The sequence below is a fragment of the Oryx dammah genome, unplaced genomic scaffold (genome assembly GCF_014754425.2).
Source record: "Oryx dammah isolate SB20612 unplaced genomic scaffold, SCBI_Odam_1.1 HiC_scaffold_12, whole genome shotgun sequence".
In the NCBI taxonomy this organism is placed as follows: domain Eukaryota; kingdom Metazoa; phylum Chordata; class Mammalia; order Artiodactyla; family Bovidae; genus Oryx; species Oryx dammah.
In genome coordinates, this window is record NW_024070196.1 from 39,947,153 (window position 1) to 39,964,816 (window position 17,664).

Here is a 17,664-nt window from a genome sequence, read left to right on the forward strand (position 1 = left end):
CCTGAATGGGCACCTGGTCTCTTACACCCATTGTGTGATGACCCTCTGCTTGTTTTAGGCTAATCCTATATTTTCTGAGTTTGGTTTGTGAATTTGCAAACTCCAGGAGATAGTGAAGTAAAGGGGAGTCTAGCCTGTTACAGTCCATGGGGTCACAAAGAGTTGGACATGACTGAGCAACTGGACATGTCTTAAAATATATGGTCAATTTTGGTGAATGTTTTTCAGCCTTATTTTTCACTTTCAAGTTTATATCTGTTAGGATTAAGTGCAGCTACATAGAACAGAGGGCTTCCCAGGTGGCTCAGTGGTAAAGAACCTGCCTGCCAATGGAGGAGACATAGGAGATTAGATTAGATTAGATTAAGAGGTAGATTAGATTAGGTTAGATTCCCTGGGTTGGGAAGATCCCCTGGAGAAGGAAATGGCAACCCTTCCCAACCAGTATTCTTGCCTGGAAAATGCTATGGACAGAGAAGCCCATGAGATTACAAAGATTTGGATACAACTTAGTGACTGAACAAGCACTCTCAAAGGCATGCATGTAGAACAGAGAACCAACTATGATAGCATAACATCACAAGGTTTTTTTTTTTTTTTTTTAATCTAGGATTATGTAGTCCAAGGCAAGACTGGTAATTTTACCAAGTTGTTAGAAACCTAACATCTTTCATATTCACTGTTCATATGCCCTTGTCTTTGTAGTCCAAGAAGATTCTAAAGCTTAAGCCATCATATCCATCTTTTCTGGATAAGAAAAGATAGGAAAGGTCTGCCTGTTTCTCTATAAGGGGATTTCCCAGAAGTTCCACCTGCTAGTTCTTCCTCCTCATTAGTTAGAGCCTAGTCATGTGACTCTGTCTGGAGCAGGGAAGTCTGGGGAAGTAATATTTCAACTGTGTACACTGCCACCCCAAACAAATCGGGGCAGTTTGCTTTGTGCCAATCAGAGTTAACTCATTAACAATGTGATTTAGTTCTGCCTATCGTTTTTTGGTTTTACTTGATCTTTCACAGAATGAAACAGGCTGATTCTTATCTCTTACCAATTATATATGATTATTTTTCTTTTGTTTTGGTGGTTAGATGCATCTATTTGGTGCATATATACTAATATAATATCTTATATTGGAAATTGCATTTATTTTTTGTTATTTTAAAAATAGTTATTCCTTTGGCTGTGTAGGATCTTAGTTGTGGCACGTGTGATCTTCATTGCATCATACGAGATCTTCCCTTGAAGTGCACAGACTCTCTGGCTGAGGTGTGCAGGCTTAGTTGTTCCACAGCATGTGGGATCTTAGTTCCCTGATCAGGGACCAAACCCGAGTCCCCTGAATTGAGATTCTTAACCCCTGGACCATCAGCGAAGTCCCACACTACAGCATTTATATGTCCTTCTTTGTACTGCTTAATCTAAATTGGCCAGAATTCTACTATTTAGAAAAAAAAAAGTCTGTTTTTTTTTTTGGTTTGCATTTACATGGCATACTTTGGAACAGTCTTTTATTTTTAATCTTTCTTAATTCCTTAGTTACAGTTGCATTTTTTTTGGTAAATAGTGTTGTTAGGTTTTGCTTCTCGAGCCAATCTGAAAATCTTTTTTTCTTTTTAGTAGGTAATTTTAGGCCACTTATGCTGATTGACAAGGCTAATATATCTGACCTTCGCCTGCTATTTAAAAATATTATTATATATATATATTTACTTTAAATAATACAATTATTGGAGCTGTGTGTTTTCTACCACACTGGATTAAATAAACTTGTTGAAGTATGGGTTTTGTTACCTTCTGGGACATTTAGTAATTTGCTGTTCTTTCTTTTATGTACCTGTTAGTACATACGGCCAACTGATCACCTGTAAAAGGTACATCTCATCTTATTAGATACACAGGTAAGAAAAGTTACATTCATCCTGTCCTTGGCTCAAAGCAGCAGGGGCTCCTTAGCACACAAATATTGGCAGAATCAAGTGTCTAATATTAAAAAGCAGTGAAAGGACCAGACTGCTTGGATTAAACATTCTGTGCAGAAGGATAATACTAGGTTTTGCTTTTGCTTTGCCTCATCTGTAGTAAGCTACCCTTAACAGAACTAGCTGAACTGTTCCAAATTTGCTTCAGTGCAACCATATGTGATAAAGGAAAGCGAAGTCCATGAGACTGTTTCCTCATTTCCCATCACGTGTGTCTCTCACCTATTCTTTCAGGAATGATAGAGTAAACCATCTTTTCTCCAGTTTCGTCAGATGGATCTTGATCGGGTCCTACGGTGAGGACAATGTGGTCTCTCAATTGCAGTCTCACTGTGTTGTCCAACCCTGGTAACTGTCCACCTGGTGTTGAAAAGCTCTGCCAAACTTCACATATAGTAAGGAGAGAATCCATTCATGGCAACATCCTTCCTCATGTCTGCTGAAGGTAGTTCTTTGATGCCCCCTAGCTGGTCTGCAAGTATCCTCAGAAAGCCACCTTATCTTCTTGTTGCAACAGCTGTGGTTTCTACCTGTGGGAGCAGCCGCCGGCGGATGCCAGCCCGGAGCTCCACGTCTGCCTTTGTGGTATCAAACACGAGCCCCAAAATGGTGTCCAAAAGGAAATCTCCCCACGAACTGCTCCGGGGGTGTGGATGCTCACATGTGTGGAGTGGGCCAGCCACTCCGGAGTGTCCGCCTGCTGGATGGTTCCTCTGCGAAAGCGCAGATCTGCCGGCTTCAGCGTGAACTCCAGTCCTCGCGCTCCACGTTTCACTCCGGTGCCTGCGAGGCGGCGGGAGGGTGGGGGTGGGGAGCGGTACCATGAGTTGGTACAGGCGCCAGTGTTTCTTTCCCTCCAGCTGCAGGATGAAAACCTCGACATCATCGTAGAGGGGCGGCAGGCCCGGATCTCCTGCGGGGGTTATGTACACATTGGAGCCAAAATAGCACTCCAGCTTCTCCTAGAACTTCGAGTTCATCCGTAATTCTCCCAGGGTAGTGAAATGGAACTGTTGCACTTTTCTGATCAAAATCTTTTCTCAGCTGAAGAAAGTGCACTTTGCCCTCTTGATTTAAAAACCTTCTTCCCATGGACCTGTAGACATTTTCGAATCCTCCATAGTACTCTAGAGATCTGAGAGCGTGAACAGGAAGTTCAAGGTCATCTCTCTGGATGAGAAGGGGCTTCTGCTCCGGGAATTCCTTGAAAAAAGTCTCGGACTTGATGGGCGAGATTAAACTTTCAAAGAGGCCACAGGGGCTGTCAGAGTTGAAAGGGGAAGGCCCACCGGCTGCCTCCACTTTCACCTGCTTAGGAACAGGCCCTCTCTGCCTTCCCATCCCCTGCAGGCTTCTCTTTCTTTGGCCTCGCTGTCCTCCAGAGGATGCAGTGAGGAAATGCAAACCAGACTCAAGCCTGTTGCCAGTAGCCTCTCTATATTGTTTTTATAGCCTTGAACAAATGGCTTAAATTTCTTCTAATATTTAAAAAGCTTTGTATATTTTACTGGTTACCTTTATAACTTTATCCAATATACTCTATCTTCTTTTTCTTAGAGAGTAACACTAGTACTTAACAATTCCTATTATTAGAAATGATGAAATTAGTATATATTGTCTTCCTGACTTTCTTTCCATCTGTCTCTCACCATAGGATTTCGATCAATTATATGCTGTTTATTAATGTTCATCTTAGGAATATCAAATATCCACATACTGGTAGATTTCTTAGTTTTAAATGACATCTTTTGACACCTAGCTATTTTTCTTAGTAGTTTTATGGTTTCACTTTATTCATTTTGAAACTGCCTTCCTTTTTAAGTTATTGTGTCCTCTTCCTGAATTGAGCTGTTTATCATTATGTGATACCTCTCTTTATCTTTGGTGATAGTCTTTGTTCAAAAGACTCTGTTTCTCCAATGTTAATACAGCCCCTCCAGCTTTTAAAAAAAATCACTGCTGCCTTTCTTATCTTCATTTAGCAGCATGTATTATAATATCTCTGGTTGCTACAAGCTCTTTGCCTTTATCTTTGGTTTTCAGCAGCTTGATTATCATTTATCCAGTTTTTCCTTTCTACTTCTGTTTGTTTTTTTCCCTGAGGTTCTTAGATTTTTGGGGTTCATTATGTTATTTTAGAAAATTCTTGGTCATTATCTCTTTAGATATTTCTTTAAAATTGAGCAGGACCCTGTGTCTCCTGACTTGCCTCTTGTTTCTAGAAAAGTTTTATCCTCTTTCTTGAATTCCAAGGAACAAATTTAATCAAAGAAGTGAGAAAATGTAGAAACAAAGGAAAACAGTCAAGCAAGACTGTTAGCCATAAAACAAAGTCAAGGATGTTAATTTCCTCTTCAAGTGCTGTAGATAACATCCTGAGCTATGTCCTTGAGTTGTTTTGCAGATAGTCACCCCCACCAGGTGGAGGAAGTTAACTGCTGACCACCAGCATGTCGATGCTAGACTGACAGGAACCAGAAGGTTGACGATTGAGATTCTTGAAACACCACCTTGCTACCTCACCATCAACCAATCAGAGAACTGAACCTCAGTTGATCATGCACTCTGCAATATTATCCCTCACCTTGCCTTTAAAAACCCTTCCTTGAAAGACATCAGGGAGTTTGGGTCTTTTGAACATGAACTGTCTGTTCTCCTTGCTTGATACTTGCAATAAATGCTGTCCTTTCCTTGACCACCTCTGGTGTTAGTAAATTGACCTTGCACATCAAAAAAGCAAGAGAGTTCCAGAAAAACATTTATTTCTGCTTTATTGACTATGCCAAAGCCTTTGACTGTGTGGATCACAATAAACTGTGGAAAATTCTGAAAGAGATGAGAATACCAAACCACCTGACCTGCCTCTTAAGAAACCTATATGCAAGTCAGGAAGCAACAGTTAGAACTGGACATGGAACAACAGACTGGTTCCAAATAGGAAAAGGAGTACATCAAGGCTGTATATTGTCACCCTGCTTATTTAACTTCTATGCAGAGTACATCATGAGAAACGCAGGGCTGGAAGAAGCACAAGCTGAAATCAAGATTGCCGGGAGAAATATCAGTCACCTCAGATATGCAGATGACACCAGCCTTATGGCAGAAAGTGAAGAGGAACTAAAAAGCCTATTGATGAAAGTGAAAGCAGAGAGTGAAAAAGTTGGCTTAAAGCTCAATATTCAGAAAACTAAGATCATAGCATCTGGTCCCATCACTTCATGGGAAATAGATGGGGAAACAGTGGAAACAGTGTCAGACTTTATTTTGGGGGGCTCCAAAATCACTGCAGATGGTGATTGCAGCCATGAAATTAAAAGATGCTTCCTCCTTGGAAGAAAAGTTATGACCAACCTAGATAGCATATTGAAAATCAGAGACATTACTTTGCCAACAAAGGTCCGTCTAGTCAAGGCTATGGTTTTTCCAGTGATCATGTATGGATGTGAGAGTTGGACCGTGAAGAAAGCTGAGCGCTGAAGAATTGATGCTTTTGAAGTGTGGTGTTGGAGAAGACTCTTGAGAGTTCCTTGGATTGCAAGAAGATTCAACCAGTCCATTCCAAAGGAGATCAGTCCTGGGTGTTCACTGGAAGGACTGATGCTAAAGCTGAAACTTTGGCCACCTCATGAGAAGAGTTGACTCATTGGAAAAGACTCTGATGCTGGGAGGGATTGGGGGGCAGGAGGAGAAGGGGATGACAGAGGATGAGATGGCTGGATGGCATCACCAATTTGATGGACATGAGTTTGAGTGAACTCCGGAAGTTGGTGATGGACAGGGAGGCCTGGCGTGCTGTGATTCATGGGGTTGCAAAGAATCTGACATGACTGAGCAACTGAACTGAACTGAACTGATATGTCTGGAGAGCAGACCCAAGTTTTGTTTGATGACAAACAAACTTGTTTGATGACAAAGTCTTGTTTTTCCTCTCTTCTTTTTCTGTGACCCTTTAATGCAGTTTTAGGCAATTTTATATTATCCTGCAACTTTTGGATTCTTGGCTCTGTATTTCATGTTTTTTTTTTTTTCTTTTTGATTCAAATGAAAGCTTTCTGTTGATCTGTCAAGGTGATTGATTCTTTGCTCAGCTGTGTTCATCCTGCTGCCAAGCCTGTTGAAGTAATTCCCTGATTCTCTTTAAAGCTTCCATCTTTTTTGCAGACATTTTACACACGTGCATGTATGTTGCCTACTTTTTCCAATAAATCAATTAACTGATTAATGGTAAGTTTTTTAAGAAAGATTTTTTGACATGGACCATTTTTAAAGTCTTTGTGGAATTTATCACAACACTGCTTCTGCTTTATTTATTTATTTATTTATTTATTTATTGGCTATGAGGCATGTTGGATCTAAGCTCCCCAACCAGGAATCAAATCTGCACCCCTCTATTGAAAGGGGAAGTTCCAACCACTGTACTGCTGGGGAGGTCCCAATCATAAGTATTTTAATTTCCTTGTTTGGTAGCTGTAACATCAGAGTTACCTCTAGGTCTGGTTCTGTTGATTGCTTTATAATGTGACAAAGAGTATTCTTGCTCTTTTTGAGGACTGGACTTTCTCAGCATTGCTGTTAATCATGACTCAGAAGTCCCAGCCCACTTTGTAACAGTACAGGATCCTGGGCTGGAGAGGCTTATCTGCCCATGTTGCTAGAGTAGAAAGCTTTAGCTTCTACCACCTTTTGGGTTCCCAGGTGGCTCAGTGGTGAAGAACTTGCCTGCCAATGCAGAAGCTGCAAGAACTACGGGTTTGATCCCTGGTTTTAGAAGATCCCCTGAAGGAAGAAATGGCAACTCACTCTAGTATTCTTGCCTGGGAAATTCCATGAAGAGAAGAGCCTGGCAGACTACAGTTTATGGGGTCGCAGAATTGGACATGACTGAGCACACACACACACCGGTATCATAAAGTTTTGCTTCCTAAGAAGGAAGCGTCTCAGGAAGAAGGAGGGGTTTGCGCCTGTGGGCCACCAAAAAAGACTGTCTAGTTTCTTTAACCACCCCTAGCCTTGCTGTGAGTTGGTGGAGACCAGAGGAGAAGAGCCTGTTAGGAGTAGCTACTCCCCTGAGTCTGGGGTTCACAGCTATTCCAGAGGGTTACACTATCCCACACATAACCTTCAAGGTTTATTACAGTTTTAGCAGTTTTCTTTGTACCTGCTTTATGACCATCAACTCTTCATCTTGTGCTCTGCTAAAGGCAAAATACTGTAGATGTCCTTTCTCTCCTGAATTCAGTTTACTTGCTTGCCTTATGACTATAGCTCTCTGATGGGCTTGAGAAAATTATGATTGTGTAGATTGTAAAGTTCTTTCTCATTGGTAGAGAAGGAGCAATATTGTCTTGGGGCTTTCTATACCTTCAGCACAGCATTGTTGGAATGGAATTGTAATATACACTATTTTCTTTATATGTATTATAATATATAACACAAATATATAATATACAATATTTTTTATATCTATAATATCTATTTCATGTATATTATATTTTATATATTACAATATATTATATAATATATAAAAATAATATGTATATTTTCTTTATACTTCATATTATGACCTTGAAATTGCACTGTGTTGATGGAAGCAGGGTGGGTGCATTCATCTTTACTATACCTGTGTGTGTGTACGTCACATCTTAATTGTCTGCCTTTTCCATGGCTTCCAAGACCTTGCTCCATAATGCATCCTCACTGGTTTTTATATTTTCAAATTCTTTATATTAGCTTCTTCTTCCTATATAAAAATTTGCTTAGTCTCATCCCCAAATGAAAGTTTACTTTACTCTTGGGATCATCATTTCAACTTTAGCTATTGCTCCAGCTGTTTGTATGCTTATTTACTACTTATTTTTCTTCCTTTTTGAATTTCACATATTTTATTGTGGTGTTTATAGGTTTTTTTAAATTGCTTTGAAAGAGCTATTGGGTTTGGCCAACCCCTGGTGGCACATTGGTAAAGAGCCCACTTGCCAATGCAGGAGACGCCGGAGATGCAGGTTCTATCCCTGGGTCAGGAAGATCCCCTGGAGTAGGTGACGATAACCCGCTTCAGTTGTCTTGCTGGGGAATCTCACGGACAGAGGAGCCTTGGGAGCTACAGTCCAGGAAGTTGCAAAGAGTTGGACACGGCTGAGCTACTGAGTATGCATGCACATAGTAAAGGTTTTAGTCTGTTGTCTGTCGTATATCTTACAGGTATATTCTCCTAGGCTGTCATGTCTCTTTTTATTTTATTTATGTTTTTCTATGTTTACTAACACATCCAACAAATTTTCTAGTTTATACTTTGCTAAATGAAAGTTCATATGCAAGGTAAAGTCATTATAATTACTTTAAAAATGAATACTTATAAAGCAAAAATGATTACTAGCATTAAAATTGGGATAGTATTCACTATAGGAATGCATGTGGAATGAGTTGTTTAGATAGTTAAAATTTAAAGATTATAATTTTTATAAAGATTATAACTTTATAAAAAATTTTAAGTCTGTCTCTTTAGTGATAAATCCTAATTGTTTTACTTTTATCTGAAATGTAAAATTTCCTACCCTTTTAAAAGCAAAGGAAAGTTTTATTATTGTATGAGTATAAAATTTCCCACATTTGCTTCTGTTTTCAATTAATGCATGGACTTTTAATTGCTAATTTATTCATGTAAATATTGCTCAATTTTACTTAATTATTAAGTTGGGATTACTGAATATGTAATAACAGTTAGTGAATTCTTTTGAACCCAAATTTAATCACAACAAGTGATATTGCACTTAATTTGCCCTTTCCTTTGTCATTAGTGAGGGTACTATACTGTCATACTCAGATGCCCTCTGGACTTGGTAATTAATGATTTAGGAGATGTTTCTCTTTTCCTAGATGGTTTCAAACTAGTGTGTTTTGAATTATAGGGTCTGCTTTTTACAGCATTTCTTGCTGCTGCTTTGTTATTATTAGGTTGATAGTTGTTACTTCTCACTAAAACCAACCTCACTAACTTCCCTTCCTACTTTCAAGTTGGCACTTCTAGTCTGCTATGAGCTTAAAACTCCAACAACTAAACTTTTGGGAATCTCCTATAACATAAAAGACAGAGGGAATTTTCATATGACACAGTGCATCCAATTTATGGATCAAATTTTAAAGAGATATTTTGGATTCACTTCTTCATTTTTTACCTGTCTCTTAGCCACATTTACTGGATAATTGAATTTTGCATAGATGGGCTGATGCTAAGTACCACCAACAAAGCTACAGTGTGAAAAATTCCATGGAACATATTCTGTGTGATGATGCTTCAAAAATAAATTCTAAATATCATATTCTTGTTACACAGAATTTAGAGATGGAACTAAAGTCACTTAGTCTGTCTATAACAAATGAATGGGTGAATAGATTGACAAAGAAAAGAGGTGATGTTATACAATGTCACAACATCCCTTCTGTCTTCTTGCCTCCAAAGTATTTTGATTTTTTGGAGATATTTTATTTTAGTAAGAGTTTCCATTTAGTATCACAGTAATCCAAGTCTATGTCCCAACCACTAATGCTGATGAAGCTGAATGGTTCTGTGAGGACCTACAAGGCCTTCTAGAGCTAACACCAAAAAAAGATGTCCTTTTCCTCATAGAGGACTGGAATGAAAAAGTAGGAAGTCAAGAGATACCTAGAGTAACAAGTAAGCTTGGCCTTGAAGTAGAAAATGAAGCAGAACAAAGGCTAGGGAAAATTCATAAAGAGATGGGAATACCAGACCACCTGACCTGCCTCTTGAGAAATCTGTATGTAGGTGAAGAAGCAACAGTTAGAACCAGACATGAAACAATGGGCTGTTTCCAAATTGAGAAAGGGATATGTCAAGGCTGTATATTGAATCCTTGCTTATTTAACGTATATGCAGAGTACATCATGTGAAATGCTGGACTGGATGAAGCACAAGCTGGAATCAGGATTTCTGGGAGAACTATCAATAATCTCAGATATGCAGGTGACACCACCCTTATGGCAGAAAGTGAAGAGGAGCTAAAGAGCGTCTTGATGAAGGAGAAAGAGGAGAGTGAAAAAGCTGGCTTAAAACTCAACATTCAGAAAATGAAGATTATGGCATCCATTCCCATCCCTTCATGGCAAATAGATGGGGAAACAATGGAAACAGTGACAGACTTTATTTTCTTGGGCTCCAAAATCATTGCAGATGGTGACTGCAGCCAAGAATTTAAAAGACACTTGCTCCTTGGAAGAAAAGTCATGACCAACCCAGACAGCATATTAAAAAGCAGAGACATTACTTTACCAACAAAGGTCCATCTAGTCAAAGCTATAGTTTTTCCAGTAGTCATGTATGGATGTGAGAGTTGGATCATAAAGAAAGCTGAGTGGTGAAGAATTGATGCTTTTGAACTGTGATGTTGGAGAAGACTCTTGAGAGTCCCTTAAACACTAAGGAGATGAAACCAGTCAATCTTACAAGAAATCAGTCCTAAATATTCATTGGAAGGACTGATGCTGAAGGTGAAACTCCAATCCTTTGGCCACCTGATGTGAAGAACTGACCGATTAGAAAAGACCCTGATGCTGGGAAAGATTGAAGGCAGGAGGAGAAAGGGATGACAGAGAATAAAATGGTTGGATGGCATCTCTGACTTGATGGACATGAGTTTGAGCAAACTCTAGGAGATGGTGATGGACAGGAAACCTGGCCTGCTGTAGTCCATGGGGTCACATAGAGTTGAATGTGACTGAGCTACCAAAGTGAACTAAGCTTAGAGGAGTTAGTTTAGATAATAGGAATGTTTAATAAAAGTCATGCTAAAATTTTTGAGGAATTGTGACACAATATTGACAAGTACCATTTGAAAAAAACCCAATATCCAAAATGAGCTAGGCAAAAACAGAAAAGTTAGTTGTTTTCTGTAAGAATAGATACAGGGAACCCTCCTATACTGTTGGTAGGAATGTAAATTGATATAGCCACTATGGAGAGCAGCATGGAATTTCCTTAACAAATTAAAAATAGAGCTACCATATAATACAGCAGCACCACTCCTGGGTTATATCTGCAGAAACTCTAATTAAGATACATGCACCCTAATTAGCAGCACTATTTACAATAGCCAAGACATGGAAGCAACATAAATGTCCATCAACAGAGTAATGGATAAAGAATATGTGGTGCATATATACAGTGGAATGCTGCTGCTGCAGAGTCGCTTCAGTCGTGTCCGACTCTGTGCGACCCCATAGACGGCAGCCCACCAGGCCCCCCGTCCCTGGGATTCTCCAGGCAAGAACACTGGAGTGGGTTGCCATTTCCTTCTCCAATGCATGAAAGTGAAAAGTGAAAGTGAAGTTGCTCAATCGTGTCCGACTCTTCACGACCCCATGGACTGCAGCCTACTGGGCTCCTCCGTCCATTGGATTTTCCAGGCAAGAGTACTGGAGTGGGGTGCCATCGCCTTCTCCACAGTGGAATACTACTCAGCCATAAAAGAAAGAAATAATGCTATTTGCAGCAACATGGATGGACCTGGAGATTATCATACTAAGTGAAGTAAATCAGACTGAGAAAGACAAATATCATATGATATTGCTTATGTGTGGAGTCTAAAATATGATATAAATGAACTTATTTACAAAACAGAAATAGACTCACAGACATAGAAAACAAACTGATGGTTACCACAGAAGAAAGGGGGGAAGGAAGGGATAAATTAGTGGCTTGGAATTAACAGATGCACAGTACTATATATAAAATAGATAACCAACAAGGACCTACTGTATAGCACAGGGAACTATACTCAATATCTTGTAATAACCTATAATGGAAAAGATTTTAATATATATATATATATATTAAAATCTTTTCCATTATACACATACATATATATAACTAAATTACTTTGCTGTACTCCTGAAACTAACTGAACATTTTAAATCAACTATATTTCAATAAAAATTAAAAAAGAAAGATACAGTAACTTACAGCCAGTGCAGTCTGGGCATGTGCTGACAAAGAGATTTGTCAGGCAAGCGGGTAAGGACATTATTCATCAGTACTCTGAAAAAGAGAATCAGAAAGGAGTCCCATTTTTCTGTTTCTTTTTTCAACCTGAGTCAAACATGGGTTTATCATTATTCTCATGAAGCCGTGAACATCCAATAAGTTAGGTACATTCTTACTGTAAGTTTTTGGTAAGTCTTGTTATATTTAAGTGCTTGTTAGTAATAAAATTAGACAAATGATATCTGTCATATGGAAGAAGCAGTAACACCAGCAGACTGAAGAAAACATGTGTACCCTTCAATTGTGGGTAGTGAAAAGAAGGGGATTTCAAATGAACGTTAGTTTTCTTTACCAAGATTAATATACTAAGTCCCTTACATATGAATGAGTTCCATTCCAAGAGCATGTTCTTTCAGTCCAATTTGTTCCTAAGTCCAACAAAGTTAGCCTAGACACCCAGCAAACACGATCAGTTATATAGTACTGTACTGGAGGTTTATGATACTTTTCACATGAATAATACATAACAAACACAAAAGATAAAGAAAAGATTTTTGATCTTATAATGTAGTATCTTGAAAAATATGGTAGTGCAGTACTACAGCTGGCATACAGAGGCTGGCATCGAGTGAACAGGGAAGAAAAGTTACTGACTGGAGGAAGGAAAGGAAGTGGGAGATGGCAGAACTGAAGGATCATCAGCAACAGGAAACGGAGGACAAGCTGCAATGTCACTCACGTCTGATGCTGGTGGGACGCACGGTCACATCTTTAAAAGTTCACAGCTTGAAGGGTTGTATGTAGGGGACTTACATTAGAGCATAGTACTGGTGTGCCTAAGAATATTGGAATGAAACATGACTGGGAAGCTGCGTTCAGTTTCGATGGGCTGACATTCTAGGAGACAGAAGATCTTATAAAATTGTTACGACTACAGAATAGCCTCATAGAATAGGACTAGGAAATGGCTTTTAGTTGGAAATGTCTTTTTCGGGTTCCAATTCTAAATAAAATGCTACTAAACTCAAAGTGATCATTTTTATTCATGTATTTTCCTTCAGTTGAAATATTTGCTTAACTTTTTAGTACTTACAGGAGAATAAGAGAATTTAGTCCATAAAATGTTAGTGGGGAAATTCGACTGAGGTGATTATCTTCAATTATCCTGCCAACCAGAAGAAAAAATAGATTCTTTTTATATATTTTTTTCAACATAAAGACAAATATGATAATATGCTACAGAAATGAAACATACAGCCATTCTAGTCTGTGGAGATCTTCAAAAACACCCGGCTTCAAGATGGTTATTCTGTTATGACTGAGATACCTGAAAGAAGAGAAATGAGGGCAGTAAATCTGTTATCTTCTTGATGTCTTACAATGAGGAAAGGAAGAGCAGTAGTCATTCATCTTAGAGTTTCTTCTAAGCTCTTCTCACCAGGCCATTTTCCTGCCTTTGAAACTCTTAAAGTTATTTATCATTTACCTTTCCATATCCAGTTTTTAATTTCTCAATTATCAATCAACCACCAACCAGTCAATCAATCACTCTATCTATTCATCTGTTCATCCGATTGTTTTGACACTGTGCTAGGTCTCTAATCCCTTTCTTTGAGGAAGATGCCATCTGAGCAGGTAAACAGTATAGCAGTGGAGGGAAAAGAGCTAGAAGATAGTTACTCTGACTTTCCAGCAGAGAAGACACTGACTGCTGGTTGGGGCTGTGGAGTTTGGAGAGGAAAGGAGACAGCAAGTCCTAATGGAAGGAGGCTCAATTGAGAAGAGATTTGGATGAGGGTGTGTCTTCCACAAAGCAAAGCATGGGTGGGAGCGAGTCCCAGAGAGAGGAAATGACTTATGCAAAGGCAAGAGGTGTGAGGGTGACAAGTTGAAGGGTCACTGTGAAGAGGCTGAGAAGGGATACAGGAGACGCCCTGGGGGCAGGCAGGGACCGGCTCTGGAGAAAAGACACTGAGCGCCTTGTGGGGAGTCTGACACCCTGTACTCTGAGGAGACTTGACTTCTCACTCTTCTGCAGAGTGAATGCCCTCTTCCTTCTGTTATACTGATTGCTTATGCGTTTTTCTTTTTCTTCCAAGAGCAAACACCAGCTTTTAATAATTTTCAAAATCACCTCTTGTATAAGTGGAATCAAGCTAGAATAGTCAATTTATAGAGTCAGAAAGTATATTGGTAGATGTCAAGGGCCAGGGGTGAGGAGTGGGGAGGGGAATGGCGAGTTAGTGTTTAATGGGGCTAGGGTCTCAGTTTAGGAAGGTGAAAAATTAGGGATATGGATGATGGTGAGAATGTACAACAATGTGAATGCATTTAGCTCCACTGAACTGTACGATTAAATATGATTAAATTGTTTGTTTTATATTTTGTAACTTTAACCTCAATATAAAAAACATTAAAAAAAAATCACTTCTCTTCTTTTATAGAGGCCTTAGAGTCTTTGTGTAGTTTCTTTTTCCCTGAAGAAAACTTTTGGACACACACACACAGACACACATAACCCAACAGAATAAATAAATAGTGGGATAAATAAAGGGAAATATTTGCAAAAATCTAATTCCATTTAACTAATTAATCTAATTTAATCAAATTAGATTAATCGAATTAAAATAATTTAATCTAATCCCATTTAACTTTGTCCTTTTGATTTGGGAAAGTGGAGGTGAAACTCTCAAAATACCTAAGGTTGCCAGTGATAGCAAGAGTCCAGGACTGAAATGTGTGCAAAATTCCTCTCCTTCCATTTTGGCTTAAAATGGCAGAGAAACTGTCTTACATGTTTATTTCTGTATCAGTTTCTCTGGCTCAGCAATTTTACTCTGAATTTGCTGTCAGATAGTTTGGTTCCTAGCTCTGCCACTTAACAGTGTGACCTGAAGCCAACAACTTCTGAAATCTTCAGTTTCCCAAATTCTGAAATGGAAATAACATCAGAACCTAATTCACTGGGTTGTTGAGTATTTGAGGCCAGGCGTGTCAGAAGCGCTTGGCACATATCATCACGACCGTGTCTCTGTTCAACTTCCCACATCAATTTCTTGCCTCCTCTTTTTCCTCACTGCCTGTGATTCCTGTGCAAGTGTTCATTCAGTTCCATTTCTACTGATACGTGGACCACATTGATTTCTCTCCTCACTCTGACAGATTGGGCAGTTGTGTGTGTTGTGTTGTTAGTCCCTCAGTGGTGTCCGACTCTGTGATCCCTATGGACTGTAGCCCTCCAGGCTTCTCTGTCCTTGGAATTCTCCAGGTAATGATACTGGAGTGGGTAGTCATTCCCTTCTCCAGGGTCTCTTCCCAGCCCAGACTTCCTGGGTCTCCTTCACTGTAGGCAGATTCATCGTCTGAGCCACCAGGAAAACCCAATTCCACTTCTAGTGATACGTGGACCACACTGATTTCTCTTCTTTTCTCCACTCTGACAGATCAGGGAGCTGATATTCTATGAAATCTCTCCTGCCAAGAATTTCCTTTCCCCTCTCCACCCCGCAGATCTGACTTTTGCTTGGGGGTAACATGGGTTAAGACCCCCACACTCTAGCCACTTCTTTCCTTCCCTTGCAAGCCTGGAGCCCCAGTTGGGCATGGGAAGATGGAAAGCATCTCAGAGGCTCCCTTTAAGAGTCACAGGAAGTCCCCCAAATAAAGGAATTTGATCCATCCCATCCCCAAAGCCGTGTGCTTCAGTTTTCAGAGTCCTCATCCACTGCTCTGGACCTGAAATGATCACTGCTTTCAGACAACCATCATAGAGCTGTGGCCTGAGCAACACAGGTTTAGGTCCTAAGAAAGTAAATCCCTTGCCATTCTCTATGATGTATATGTGGGCATTGTTTCCCCAACATAGACTGTAAGCTTCTGGAAAGCAAGGGGGTGCCTCTCCCCAGAGGAAGCACATGGTTCTCTCTGAAATACCAGAGTGTAACGTGCTGGAAGGCAGGGGGTCTGACTTCTCTTTCTCTGTACCACACTCTAGAATGTCTAGCTGAAGAACTTGCAGAGTCTGAGGGGTAATGAATATCTACGGATGAGTGACAAGCAGAATCTGATGGTGATCCATGAAAACCCAGGACCGTGAGACATTTTTATATGCAGACAATATTTTAGAGGCAGGAAAAAGCCAAGGAGTGGATGGAAGACACTTTTGCATTTACTCTCCAGTTTCTACTATATTTCAAGAGCCTCCTCCATATTCACTGAATGTTATACCAAGCAGATATGTTTAAAAGTTTTGAATAGATTTGTGAGAGATTGTAAAGAAAGGTAGTCAGAAATATGATAAGGATGAGTCCAGTACTGACTCCGGGTATTTTGCTATGACATGAAAGAACAGGGGACAGAAGGGAAGAGGACACGGCTACACGGGTTACTGTTCAGACTTTGGAACTCCAGTGATTTTCTTCCATTTTGCTACTAAGTGATTGGGTGGCCTTCTTGACTCAACTCCAAACTCTGATACCACCAGTGAGGAATCTGACCAAAGTTTCTTGAACAGAGGATTAAAAAATGAGATAGAATAGAAAGCAAGGGGCCAGAAATAGAAATACAAAAAACTTTTATTTATGTGATTTTGGGTCATAAATCCCTTCAATCACTCCTGGGAGTCAGCTGCTTGGTAGAATGCAATGAAATGGAACTCTGAAAAGGACTATTTTAAAAAACTTTGCTCTTAACTACAATGAGATACCACTTTATAGCCATAAGGATGGCTGTTATTAAAAACTACACAGCACACAACAACATCAAAATCCCAGAAAACAGCAAGAGTTGATGAGGATATAGAAGAATTGGAAACTGTGCATTGCTGATGAGAATGTAAAATGGTGCAGATGCTGTGGAAAACAGTAAGGTGGATCCTCAGAAAATCAAATGTAGAATTGCCATACAAACCAGCAAGTCCAGTTCTGGGCATTCACCCCAGAGAACGGAATCAAGGGCTCAAAGAAATATTTGTACATCAATGTTCATAGCAACATTATTCACAATAGCTGAAAGGTGGAAATGATCTCAGTGTCTGTCTATCAAAGTCAATAAATAAAAAATGTGATACACGGAATGGAATACTATTCAGTCTTATTATCATTACATTCAGGAATGAAATTGTGATATATATTACATGGATGAAACTTGAAGGCATAATGCTAAGACTAAAATGTTATGAAATAAGCCTGACACAAAAGGGAAAATATTACCTGTTTCTACTTCTGTGAGGTCCCTAGAGTAGTCAGATTTGTAGGGACAGAATGTTAAATGGTATTTGCAAGAGGCTGGAAGAGAGGCGTGGGGAGTTAGAGTTTAATGGATGTGGAGTCTTAGTTGGGAAGATGAAAAGTTCTGGAGATGGATAGTTGAACAATAGTGTGAATGTACAGAATGCCGCTGAACTATATCCTTAGAAATGACTCAAATGGCAACTTTGCTATATATATTTTACCATAATTAAAAAAAAACTTTGTTCTTTCAAACTTATCCTGCTTTATATATTTGTACAAGGAGAATTAGTGGGAAAAGGACAACTTTGGGCTTTCTCCTTCATAAATTTTAGCTATCACTAGGTTTTCTCAGTTTGATAAAGGTCATTCAGTCCTCCTTCCCATCACTATGGCTAATGCATATTGTGTGCCTAATGCTTCTGATTTTTCTCATTCATTCCTTGCAACAACCCTGAG

The 17,664-nt window shown here is 39.4% G+C and overlaps 1 protein-coding gene and 1 pseudogene across 1 annotated transcript in view; both read right to left on the reverse strand.

Moving 5' to 3' along the window:
• RXFP1 (relaxin family peptide receptor 1) overlaps positions 1–17,664 on the reverse strand; it is a 121,568-nt gene that overhangs the window by 31,371 nt on the left and 72,533 nt on the right. The window contains exons 7-9 of the mRNA XM_040251659.1: positions 13,233–13,304; positions 13,071–13,142; positions 11,957–12,031 (exon numbers count right to left, since the gene is read on the reverse strand). Of these exons, the coding sequence (XP_040107593.1) occupies positions 11,957–12,031; positions 13,071–13,142; positions 13,233–13,304 (219 nt within the window). The remainder of the gene's footprint in view (positions 1–11,956; positions 12,032–13,070; positions 13,143–13,232; positions 13,305–17,664) is intronic.
• On the reverse strand, positions 498–4,593 carry LOC120871618 (annotated as a pseudogene).